General features: G+C 55.8%; 1 protein-coding gene across 1 annotated transcript in view; it reads left to right on the top strand.

Annotated features, from left to right (window-relative positions):
* Nucleotides 1-12,570, top strand: part of TCERG1L (transcription elongation regulator 1 like) — a 171,655-nt gene that overhangs the window by 121,441 nt on the left and 37,644 nt on the right. Inside the window, exon 7 of the mRNA XM_072972382.1 lies at nucleotides 8,595-8,749. Coding sequence (XP_072828483.1) covers nucleotides 8,595-8,749 — 155 coding nt within the window. The remainder of the gene's footprint in view (nucleotides 1-8,594; nucleotides 8,750-12,570) is intronic.

Genomic DNA, 12,570 nt, shown 5'->3' with positions numbered 1-12,570 from the left:
AGAGGCTGCGGAGGAGCGGCTGGGTCTGTAAGACGCGAGCCAGGGTCCTGCAGGCACTGTCAGTGGGGCGGGGGGGGGGCCGCGGGGGGGGGGCTTGGGGGACTCCACCGAGTGGGTCTCTTCGTTCTCACGGCCGGAAGCCCGGAGCACCCTGCCCGCGTCCCAGCCCCTCGTGTCCTTGTTCCTCCCTGGATGGTGCGTCCTCTCCACGGACGCCCCCCACCAGTCAAGGGCCAGCTGGCTCCCGCCTCGGGGGCCGACCCCCCCGGAGGGAAGGCTGCCGGCTCAGGTCAGATCCGGGCATGAGACACTTTGCCCACAGAGCCTCAGCCTCAGCCTCAGAGCAACATTCTCCTAAGAAGACTGGGAATTCCTAGAGGCTTCCAGAGCCTTCCAGAGCCTTCCAGACGATGCAGTGTAGGTGGGGCGGGCTGAGCCGGCTGGGCTGACGCAGGCTCGGGGAGGACTCCTGGTCACTGCAGGGCCGTGTGGGGGCAGCAGGACGCACAGAAAGGAAGTCATAGTTTGGCAATCGATTCAAAGACTGTAACATAGAAATCAAACTCGTATTTTTGGCTAGTGTTTCCACTGTGGTTATGCTTTTTAACAAATCGGGGCTTAGAAATTGAATGTTCGAGAAGACAGCAGGGTGAGCTGAGGCCTCAAGTCAGATGTGTGTAGTTGTGGGGGAGAAACTTGCTTCTAAAAGTTACACTGTCGGCATTTTGGAAAACGCACTGGGAGGTGTAGGGACGTGTCGGTTGGTTTAGACGTGATGAGGGAGGTTCTCTGTAGGAGCCGTTCTGGGCAGGACACCTAAGTGCACGCACGTGGAGAGCCCCGAGAAGCGGGGTGTATCCGGAGCTTAACTCGCTGCGACTCTCTCCGCTGCTCTAATTGCCAAGAGAGATGGCTGGACGCGTAGCCTCCTTGAGAGCATTAAGGCAGCACGAAGCGCTTCAGGATGTGCAATCAGTGCCCCGACGACACACAAAAAAGGGAGAGAGCCGCCTGCCTGCTCTCATCTCACAGCCTGGGAGGTGCAACCACTGGACACAGTTTCAGAGTCCAGAACAATTTCTTTGGCCGCCTCTGCTCTCCAGAACTCGTTCAGCTTCACGCCTCGGGGGAGCTGTGAGGATGCCATTAACTGAGACGCAGTATTTCAAAAAGGAAAAAGAAAACAAAGTCTGCACCTGAACTTCCACACGAGGAGCACCCTCTCCACCTCGGAACGGGGAGCCTGGACTTGCGTCCTAGCAAGGGTTGCGGCGTAATTTGAATTATTCTGTTTTTCAGATCTGCTCCTGTTTTCAGGTGTGTTCATACTAGCATAGCATCGTTTAAGTCTCTTAAAGATCTGTTTCTTCTTCTTCTTTATATTTAATAGTTTGGCTTTTGACCCAAATGGCAATTTGGGCGGAATTAAACTATTGTATTATTGGGAGATACTTAAAATGTTTTTCTTGAAATTGTTGAAGACATGGGAAAACATCAAAAGTAATTGCTAAATGAAGTGTGAGACCCATGAGCTTTTGGCTCAAATGACAAAAAAAGGCCATCACAATGATTCATTACCATTTTAAATTATTTAAGACTATGGATTTATAAATAACGAGCAGTTTTCATAAAATCGAACCACTGGCTTTAGGATTATATTTTTTTCCGCAAAATCAAGATTGATGTAGTATAAGGTTTATGTCAGTGATGTGTTAATAGCGAAACCCATGTCCTTTATTTATTATTTATCGTGTTGAAGTGCAGTTGACTTACAGCGTTAGTTTCAGGTGTACAGCAGCGTGACTCAGTCATGCGTGTACATACACGGGTTCGTTTCCATATGCTTTTCCATTGTGGTTTATGACAGGAAATTGAATGCAGTTCCCTGTGCTCCACAGTAGGACCTTGCTGTTCATCTGTTTTATATGTAGCCGTCAGTATCTGCTAATCCCATACCCCCAATTTAGCCTCCTCCATCCCCTTTCCTCTTTGGTAACCGTGTTTGTTTTCTATGTCTGTGAGTCTGTTTCTGTTTTATAAATACATTCATTTGTGTCTTTTTTTTTTAAGATTCCACATGTAAGTGATATTATATGATGTTTGTGTTTGTCTGACTTACTTCACTTTGTATGATAATCTCTCGGTCCATCCATTTTGCTGCAAGTGGCATTATCCTTTTATGGCTGAGTAGTATTCCATCGTGTAAATATACCACATCTGCTTTATCCAGTCCTCTGTTGATGGACATTTAGTTTGCTTCCATGTCTTGGCTGTTGTAAATAGAGTGCTGATGAACATTGGGGTGCGCGTATCTTTTTGAATTAGACTTCCCTCTGGATATATGCCCAGGAATGGCATTGCTGGATCATATGGTAAATCTATTTTCAGTTTTTTAAGGACCGTCCCTACTGTTTTCCATGATGGCTGTGACAGACTACACTCCCACCAGCACTGTAGGAGGGCTCCCGTTTCTCCACATCCTCTCCAGCATTTATTACATGAGACCTTTGCTGATGCCATTCTGATTGGTGAGAGCTGGTTGACTGGCTCCGCCTCCAGCCCCCTCCCCTCCCCAGAGGCTGAGGAGAGGACTGACAGTCCCCATGCTTTAGTCACAGGCTTGGCTCCCTGGTAACCAGCCCCATCCTCGGCACCTTCCCAGAGGCCCCCATTGATGTAGACTCAGGTGTGATGGGAGGGGCCTGGGATGTGAGCGATAGAAGGCGCTCCTTCCACCTTGATTGCTCTTCCCTCCTCAGTTGGGAAGGGTTTTGGGAGCCTGTGCAGAAACCGAATATATATTTCTGAATATAAATCATGATGTCACAAGAGCGAAAGTGGGAGCGAGGTTTCGATCCTCTCTTGCCTGAACCTTCGTGTCTCCAGGCTGCCTCACCCAACCCTGCCGGGTCAGCCCCTTCCCGGAGACAAAGGTGGGCAGAACCAGGAGGGGGAAGGAGAGCAAAGGGCACGCAGGTGCTGGTTTTCAGTTCAGAGACCCCCGCCCTGGGCATGCGACCCAGTGAATGTCCTGCAGACGGGACACTCCTCCTGGGATGGGGCACACAGGAGCAAACAGAGAGGACCCAGGCGGGTCTCTGTGTGGGTGTGGTGGGGGGGCACGTACCCCTCTCCGCACTGGAACGATGTGGATGCTTGGAGAGAGAAGCAGAAATGCCTTCCGCCTCGTAGAGCCCATGAACGCTGGGGCTCGCTGTGCGAAGGTGACCCGGAGTCCTTCTGCAGGACGGTCCCCTCGCCCGCACTCCCAGGCTCCATTTGCTGCAGTCCAGATCGCCGTGTATCAGGGCCGCTAAGTGAGGCTGTTCGTAGCCGACTTCACTGCTCCTGTGCTCTAATGATACCCTCTGGGAAGCGAGGACAGTCAGAGAGAAGGAGGAACGTGGCAGCCGTCCAGGACTTATCAGTGTGATTAAAGAAGGGGAAGGTATATGTATTACTTAAAATATGCATAAAACGATACATAAAATTAATTTCGCATGTTACAGCTGGCTTCGCCTAGTTGAGACCAGCCGTAACAAGTGGATGGGCAGGTTTCTCTTGGGAAATCATGTTTATTTACCCTGCTGCGAGCGTCTTGGTTCAGTTCCGCACGTGTCCCTGTGGCACAGGAACTGGTTCTTTGTCGCCGGGATGTAAGCGTGTGCCGTGTTAACTGTTGTCACTCTGCTGTCTCCCGGGCAGCGATCCCTTATTAAGTTCCTAATTAGCTCCACTCTTCCCGGGCTCGAGAGGCTCGGTGGGTGGTGGAAATAGCGAGGTGTGACTGTTTCCTACACTTTGCTGCGGTCCAGGCCCATCCCCGCAATGAGGATGTGGTGTGGGCATCCATGGATGCATCCCCGGGCACTTACAGCATATCCCCAAGGCAGCAAATGTTCCACACAGACCCACTCAAGCACCTGGGGTCAACTGGCCCCAGTAAATCCACACATGTAAAACTTCTTTCTCGAGTTAACAGCCAGGCTTGGAGCCAGAGGGAAAGCTACCCAGGAACTCAGGGAGATAAAGACCTGAGTCCACCTGACAAAGGGCACCTGGGGCCTCACATCAGGGGACTTTTGGAGCCCATGCTCCCCAGTGTCTGAGTGTACCCGCTTCTTCAGGGAGGGACACCTGCCCAGACCCGCCGGCCCAGCTGCAGGGCAGGTGGCCGTGGCGCCGTCAGCAGCAGCCAGGACGGACCCTGCAGGCCTGCTGCTCTTCACTGGGCAGGGGACGTCTTCGCTCTCCTACGTTCAGCTGCTTCTTATCCCCCGTCCCCGCCCCCTCCCCTGACCAGAACCTTCTCAGGCCCAACGGGACCCCTGCACTGAGACACTATGATGCCCCCCAGGGCCGGTGGGAGGGGCTGGAGTGCACTGAGGCCCCTCGTTGGGGGCTGGCCCGGGCTGCCTCTGCTCTCTGTCTATGCCCTCAGGTGCATAACCCTCTCCCGGCAGCTGCCCTCCTCTGTGTTCCGAGGATGTGGCACCTCAGAAATTCTCACTGAAATACCCCTTACCCCCCAGGATGGAATTTACACACCCCTGACTTTTCCAGGTCTGCGGATCCTCCGTGACGGTGCTTCCTCAGTGAGCACATCGCTCCCTGGGTCCTGCAGCTGCCGCAGCGAGGGCAGTGCCGGGTTTGGGGGGACCAGGACCCATCTGTAAAAACCAGAGGTCCAGATCTTTAGGGAAGAGGGAGGTGGTGTCCCTGCACAGACTCCAGCTGCTGTCTCACTATTGGAAAGTCTCCCCAGAGTCCATCCTCTGCGTTGGGGTCTGTCCTGAGTCGGGCTCCACAGAAGCCGCACCTTGGACAGGGCTCGAGGTGCCTGTGGGTCACTGAGGGGGCTTTCCAGGGAGGCGGGCGTGAGAAGGCAGGGCTGAGCAGGATGGGGTCTCAGCTGGAGGCTATGCCCTGAGTGCCTTGGACCATGAACCCCACCAGGCTGTCCGGGGCAGCTGCCGGGGTGGTGGGTCTCCAGGTGACACAGTGGCCAGCTGAGCACAATTATCCAGAGAACGTGCAGCTGTGAGCCCAGGACAGCCCAGCCCAGGGAGCTGGGGGTGGACGCCCCTGCCCGTAAGGCTGACACGCAGGGAGGGGCACCAGCATGACGATGACTGGGGTCCTGGACCAAACTGGAAACTTAGGAGAAAAGAACAGAAGCTAGTTAAATAAGAGTTGGAAGGGACTTCAGAAATCATGCTAGTCCACCAATCTTCTGTCCAGGAGGACACTGAGGCCCACGGCTGTGACTTCACTGCCGAGAGTCTCCACCCTGGACCCCCAGCTGAGTGGGCCCTCCCTCCAGGAGTCTAGAGGAGGGAGCAGGTCAGTGAGCCATGGGGGTGAGGCCACTAGGGACTGGGGTGCGATGCCCAGATCCCTGGGGTGTGTGTGGAGGGCGGTGGGGGCCAGAGGCCTTCCTGCTGGGACAGTGGTTCCTGCCAGGTGTATCCACTGCAGCTGGACCAGCAGAAGTTCATTGTCCCACAGGTGAGGTCGGGGTTCTGGGGTCCACATAGCAGCTCTTAAATCTTAAGTGGATAGACAGGGATGCAGGGAGCCAAAGATGCTTCTGGAATTTTCCACTCAGGCCAAGCACAGTCAAACATCATAAAAAAAAAAAAAAAATCCAAGCCAGACTGTTACAGATTTTACCTGGTATCTGCCAGGAGCTCCGGCCTTGGGGCTGACTTTCCTGCCACAGCCCAGCCACAGAAGACTTCTGAACCTGCATGTGGCCAGCGGCCAGCTGCTCGCGTGCGCCAGACGAGCCTGGCTGGATGCACTCAACGTGGGAGGGAGAGCCTGCCGTCACCCCTGCAGCTGCCGGTCTGCTTGCCTCTCGCTCGGCATCGCCTGTGCTCTTACCTAGTTGTAGCTGGGGGCTTCAACGTTCCAGACAGGAGACCACCCCCACCCCTGCACCCCGTGCTCCCCGAAGAGCGCAGGGGGGCCAAGTGTGGGGCCGGGAGCATGCACTGAGCATTGCCAGGGAGTGCAGCCCCCAGACCCACCAGGAAGCACTCATCACCGGAGCCGCGTCCGAGAGGGAAGGGGCACGTGCCCTGGCAGGGCTTATGGTCCCTGCAAGCCCGGAATTCCGTGACAGAGCTCACGCAGTGGCAGAATGCTCCATAATTTATGGCACAGCATAATTACCTCCAGCTTTACAGTCAACAAAGCCTCTTATCCCAGCCCAGCTCTGCACTGAAAGGCAGGCACAATCCTCCAGGCCCCGAGGGGTTACCTGTCCCCAGCCAAGGGTTAGGGTTAGGGTTAGGGACCTTGTCCCATTTGCCAGCATCGCCCCTGGGCCTGCGGCCCCCAGCCGGGGCCCGGGATGCACCCCTGTGGCGCCGTCTGGCCTCTAACAAATGTGGAGCCCGCATGTCTTGCCTTGATTTCCCTGCAGCGAGGAGTGTGTTAGAGTCACACTAGTCTCACCCCAACCCCCGCCTTCACCAGTGATGGCGCTGAGGCCACAGAGGGTGAGGGCAGCTCCCAAGGTCACCTGAAGGTCAAGGGCAGGTCTGGAGCTGGAGGGTGCATCTGCCAAGAAGGCAGGTCACGGTCTTCCAAGTAGATGACCAGGCCAGCAGTGGCCAAAGCTGCAGGCCCAATACTGGGGTTTGGGTCGCTGCTGGCTGGATGCGGACCCTGATGCTGGCACCCAGGACCCAGAGGGGCCACGAGGGAGCCCACCAACTTGTCCACGACAAACTCAGAGGCTTCAACAACAGGGGTTTGTCATCTCACGGTGCTGGAGGTCAGAATCCAACACGGGTCTCCCGGGGCTGAACCATGGTGTGGGCGGGGCTGGCTCCTTCCAGGGGCTCCGGGAGAATCTGCTCCTCGCCTTTTCTGGCTTCTAGAGGCGCCTGCATCCCTGAGCCCCTTCCTCCAAGTTCAAGGCCAGCAGTGGAGCATCTTCTGATCTCTCTCCCCCAACCCTGTGTGTGTACGTGTGTGTGTGTCTGTCTGTCTGTCTCAGTCTCCTTCTGTCCTGACATTTCCTTCTCAGACTCCACCCTCCTGCCTTCCCCTCCTCTTCTGAGGACCCTTGTGATTGCACTGAGCCACCTGGACAGTCCAGGGTACTCCCCTCGTCTCAGGATATTACCTTAGTCACAGGTGCAAGGTCCCCTTTGCCACATCAGGCAACACCCAGAGGCCCTGGGGAGTCAGGTGGGCACCTCTTTGGGGACATTATTCTGTCTACTGCACCCATGAACTGGTCTGTCTGGGCAGTAAATCAGACAGACCATCCCAAGGTCATCTCTGCAAAGGGACCTAGTCTGCAGTTTCCAGCACCGGAGGCCCGCCCCCAAGCCCTCCGTCCGGCCTGTGGAAAGTGGCTGGCGGGGCTGAGTGTGGAGACCGGGGGTGGGGAGGACATTCTGCGTGTGAAGCAGAGTGGTCTGTGCAGACGTGGATCCAGACAGAGGGCAGACAGCCACGCATGCCTGCCTGGCGACGTAGGGGCCGGCTGCTGGGAGCCCGGGCAGGGCCCAGGAGTGCCCCCGACTTGTCTCCAAGAGACATCAAAGGCCGGGGGCTCCAGCCCCTGTGGGTGCGTCCTGACCATTCCCGCGGCTTCTGGGGAGCCCGAGGACAGGCCTGGAGCTTTCAGGGCCCTCGGCGGCCACTGTGGGAAGCTGAGGTCCAGGGAGGGGAGAGGCCTTGCCGGAGGGAAACCTTCTGGAAAGCTCAGACCAGAAACAGGCCTTGGTGTCCGACAGAGCCCATCCCTCTGCACCATTGCAAGACTGACCGGGGACACAGCCACGGCCGGAGGGCAGCCCAGTGGCCGTGTTTGCTGGGAAGCACGGAGGCCAGACCCCAGCCCTGTGCTGGCTCCCACGTTGCAGACCCGTATACCTTAGGAAGGGCCCCTTTCCTTTCTTTTGGTTTTCTTTGCTTTGCTTTTTTTCCCCTTTGTAATCTTTTCTGCTCTCTGATAACCTTTCAAAGATACGAGGTCTTAAAATTGTATGTTATTCCTTTCACTATGTGTCAAAATACGAGGCTTAATTCTTTGCTCTTCTAGAAATGAGCCAGGACGCCAGGGCGAGGTCGCTAATTCAAGCAGCCCCTTTGCTGTCTCTCTGCTGGTGAGGGGTGAGCTGTGGGCCTGTGTCCACCTCCGTGGCCCATGAACCTTGCCACACAGGCAGTGCCCGGCAGGGGAGGTTGACTGGGAGCCACTCCCGGTGTCGCTCAGCCCCTGGACGCGGGGCCAGGGTGCGAACTCCTCTAAAAGGAGGGAGGTGGCATGCAGGGAAGGGCTCAGGCTTCCCGGGACCCGTGAAGCTGCTCGCTTCTCTGAACTTCGGTGTCCTCACAGGTAAAAGGGCGGTCAGAACAGTGTCCGCTTGTGAATCAAACGAGGTAACACACGGGAAACGTCTGGAAATCACCCTAAGATGCCAGACATCACCGTGATTCAGTCTGGGTGTAAATAACCTTTGCAAATGTGTGGATTTTGACCCCGGAGGCTTCTTGAGTTAGGGCGCATGCTGACCAATTTTTTCTGAATGTCGCTGAGGGAACTAAGAGGAGTTTCTCAACTCGCACAGGTGTGTGGTGTGGACGGGCGACGACCGAGTTTTCTTCTTCAACCCGACGATGCAGCTGTCGGTCTGGGAGAAGCCTGTGGACCTGCGGAACCGCGGGGACCTCAACAGGATCATCGAAGACCCTCCCCACAAGCGCAAACTGGAGGCCACAACAAGTAACTAAGGGCGGGCCCTTTGCACCCGTCCTGTTTAATCTAAACTATACGTTCCCAGTGAATGCGCGAGGAAGGCACGTTTTTCCTGGTTATGTTTGCAACTGATTTTTAAGGAGTCGCGTTCCCCGTTTCAGAATTTAGCAATTACATCTTTATGGTGCTTCCTGCAGAAACGATCCTCCCAAGGGGTCGGCTCTGGCTCTCCTTTGGCACCACGTAACGTTACTAACCCAGAGAAAGCTCTTTATCCATCAGCCCCTCGAAACTTTCTCTGCAGCACTGTTTTTAGCCAGCATGTAATTTTGTTCCAAAGGTCTTATGAACGCCACTTGAGACCAGAGGTAGCACGAGAGAAAGGGTTCTTCCATCTCGCACGCTCCGGCCAGAGCTTTGGATGGAATCCAGCGTCCTGTGTTTGACTGGATGCTCGGGTTCCAGGAAAGCGCACGTGTGGGCGGGGAAGGGTTCCTTTGGGCTGTAGGTGGAGTGGGTGCTTGGCGGAGGGGCATCCGCTTCTGGCGGTGCCCCGCAGAGCTCCTCTCCCCCACGGTCAGGGGAGAGCACTTGGCATTTTCGGAAAGCATCCTTTCCGATTCGATCTCATACATTTTTTACCAGCTGCTGTGTCGGGGAAGCGCCACTCCCTGAGCACATGGGTTACCGTCACGTTGGCGTCACCGGAGCTCAAGGCAGGGAGCTCTCCCTGACTGGCCTGCAGAGCTCGGCTGGAAGGCCAGGCGATGGGGCTTCATCCCCTGAAAGAGGGTTTTACTTTCGTGGGGTGTTTTACTGCATTTGCAATAATCTTTTCCATTCCACCTCCCGTGGGGCTGACACAGACGACAGACATCAGCCCGCGTTGTTCGTCAGATCCAGAGGCATTTGAATGGACCCTGAGAAGACTGTATCATAAAAGTGGGCTCAGCATTCTGAACAGTGCTCGGAGACGCGGGAAAGATTGCTCTTGCAAAGCCGGTAGTTGTCTGCTAAGGCTGAGAGGTTGGCACAGTTAACCCACCCTCTCACGTGGGATAACATGTGCGTCCCGCAGAGTCAACGCGAGCCAGCTGGCGCTGGGACAGAAACAGCCTAGGTGCGCCTCCCACTGACCTGTGAAGACGAGCTGTGTTCAGGGGCGGTAAGGCCGTTTCCCCCCTTGTTCACGGGCATCCATTATTAAAAGGGTGCTGTGCAGGTGGAATGAAGGCTTGAATGGGAAGCCCTCAGACACCCATCTCCCGAGGTCCTTACTCAGGGGTCAGAGTGTGGCCGGCCTGCGGGGGTCCTGACCCACAGACCCCTCTAGGACATCAAGGCGCAGTTTGTCCTCACAATGATTTGTATTTACTTGGAAGAAGCCAGTGGTGCAGGCGGGCCCGTTTGTCCTCTCTTGAGCTTGCATTCTTGGAGATAATTGGGTGCTGTGTCTTCTTTTGTTTTTCCCTAAGGCGTGGCAGGAGTGAGAAAGGCAGGAACTCATTACCACTTGTGAACAAAAAATACCACAAGCCACATCAGCACACAGGGGAAGCTGTGACCATCAAGTCGTCAGCCACCATGGCCGCCCCGACAGCGAGCGGAGGGGACGCAGGCCGGGAACACACGGGACACGGGCCCCAGACAGCGCAGGTGCACGTCTAGGGGACAATGTCAGTGAGCCCTGGCGTTTGCACTTTCCCCTCCATGGAAAAGTGCTGAATTCCTTAACTTGAGACGTCTGGTTTTCTTCAATTAACAGTCATCTTTTGATGTTCTGACCGCCTGGTCTTTGTGGTAAGAACTCCCACATACCCTGGCTCCTCCCGGCCTCTGCAGAGCCGTCCCCCAGAGCGACTGAGAGGCCGTCATCCCGGGTCCGAGGGGCTCCAGTCCTGGGAAACGCCCACCGGGTAAGACACAGCTCTCACCCCTTAGTCTGTGCGTGTGTCTCAGGCGACGCAGCCAGTGCCAGCTGCTCTTGCTTCTCCCCTCTGGGCTGAGTCGAGTCGGGGAAGGGTCTGCACAATTCCCCGACGCCCGTGAGGACAGCAGGTGGAGGGCAGCGTTAAGAGACGGGGAGGCCTATTAGAAATGCGAAGAGTTTATTTGAGCCAAAATTGATTGCAATCCAGCAAGGCCGCCCCGGAAGTGGTTAGGAGTGGGGAGGCTGGCGGGGAGAAGGTGGGGAGGCAGAGAGAGGACACCGGCCGCTGGGCCGGCGACCCCTGACCCCAGCTGGCCCTCGCCACTGGTCCCCCTTAGCGGCTGCGTTGATGTGTACCCTTCAGGCTTTTACGGGCTTGGATTTGGCCCAGCGGCCTCCGTGCATGAGTACTTGCAGCCAGGGTCTGAGTTGCCTGGGCCGCAGGTCAGGGCCCCGGCTCACTCTGCTGCCCTGAATCTCACTTTACCCCTAAAAAGGGAGAGAACGGAGCCTTAAGCCAAACACAACCGGAAACACCTGACTGACCCAGATGTAACACGGCAAGGTGCTCTGTCCTCCACCACGACCCCCGCGGCCCCTCCACTCACCACCCGTGGATCTGTGATGATAGACCTGCAGTTATGCAAAGGGACGGACAGGCCTCCTTAAACCAGCGCATTTTAACCTGCATCTTAAAGAGACGCAAATGGCCTCAATTCTCACCTTCCTGTGGCAGAGAACTGACATTTACATATGTAACTTCTAACTTCCTAAGACCCGCTCACCCCCACTGCTCTGTCTGCGGCAAACCACCCAGGACAGGAAGCGTTTAGGGGACTAATTAGCAGCCAGCAGGCCAAGCCGTGACCTCCGGCTGTGAGCAGGGGCGTTTTCCCTGGCTGGTCACCCATCCGGGCACATTGAATGACTTGAGCCTAATTATTCTAAGAAGTAGGTCTAGGGGAGATGGTTCTTGGTGTAGAATTCTGTTTTCCGCATTTTGTTCAGCTGTGAGTCACTCTCAGTTTGAGTGCATTACAGCCTGTTGCTTGTCTGACACGGAGCGATTAAGCATCCAGGTGAGAGACAAGTGAGATAAGCGAATTTTACAGGGTAGTGCTACATTTACCGGCTGTTAGGTTTCGAGGTGTGTGTGTGTGCATGCGTGTGAGAGTGTGTGTGTGAGTGTGCACGCGCGTACTGGGGATGGCAGACAACTATGGGTCCCAGACGCAGACCTGCCAGAAGCGCTAAGCCATTCATCATTCAGCAGATAAGGAAAAAGTCCCTTTTCTCCCCCGTTCTGTTTTCGTTGCTGAGAGAGTCAGATGAAGGCCTGAATTATTTCCTAGTCACCCTGCTGTGCATCCAGGTTTTTATGGCTCTAGCAGACACGCCGCTCGCTAGTTGGGATTCAGTGCTGGGTGAACTAAAGCCGGATGAGAAGTCCCAGGGCCCCCCCCCCACAGCCCCCTCCCCTCCCCCCCCCCCCGCAGCCCTTCACGGCCTGATGTTCTCGGCTGCCCCGAGCTCTTCAGTCCGGAGGAGACCACACTCAGGTTTGTCTTTCCTGCAGCATTTCTCAAATCTATCAGAGGCTCAATTCTTCCACTGTATTTACCCGCAGCACCAAAGACCTCCCTTCCAAGCAATGGGTAGCGCTGACTGAAGAGAAGCTAGAAGCTGTGAGCTGTGTCTTACTGGGGGACCCTGCTGAGGACCACAGCCCGGGACGCAGCCTCCCGGGCAGCTCTGAGGAGCTGTTCCCAAGGCGTGAGGGAAGGGCCGGGTGGGTGGGAGTCTTTGCTGAGAAAAGAGCACAAAACCACGCAGCTGAACATCGAAAGATCGCTGCTAACCACAGCAAGCGGACATCGCAAGCTAATGGTTTTAGCGCTTTTCTACGTACGGGAAGAGG

Source organism: Vicugna pacos, chromosome 11 (genome assembly GCF_048564905.1).
Source record: "Vicugna pacos chromosome 11, VicPac4, whole genome shotgun sequence".
NCBI lineage: Eukaryota > Metazoa > Chordata > Mammalia > Artiodactyla > Camelidae > Vicugna > Vicugna pacos.
The sequence above is the reverse complement of the archived record's forward strand: the minus strand, read 5'-3'. Positions and strand labels throughout refer to the sequence as shown.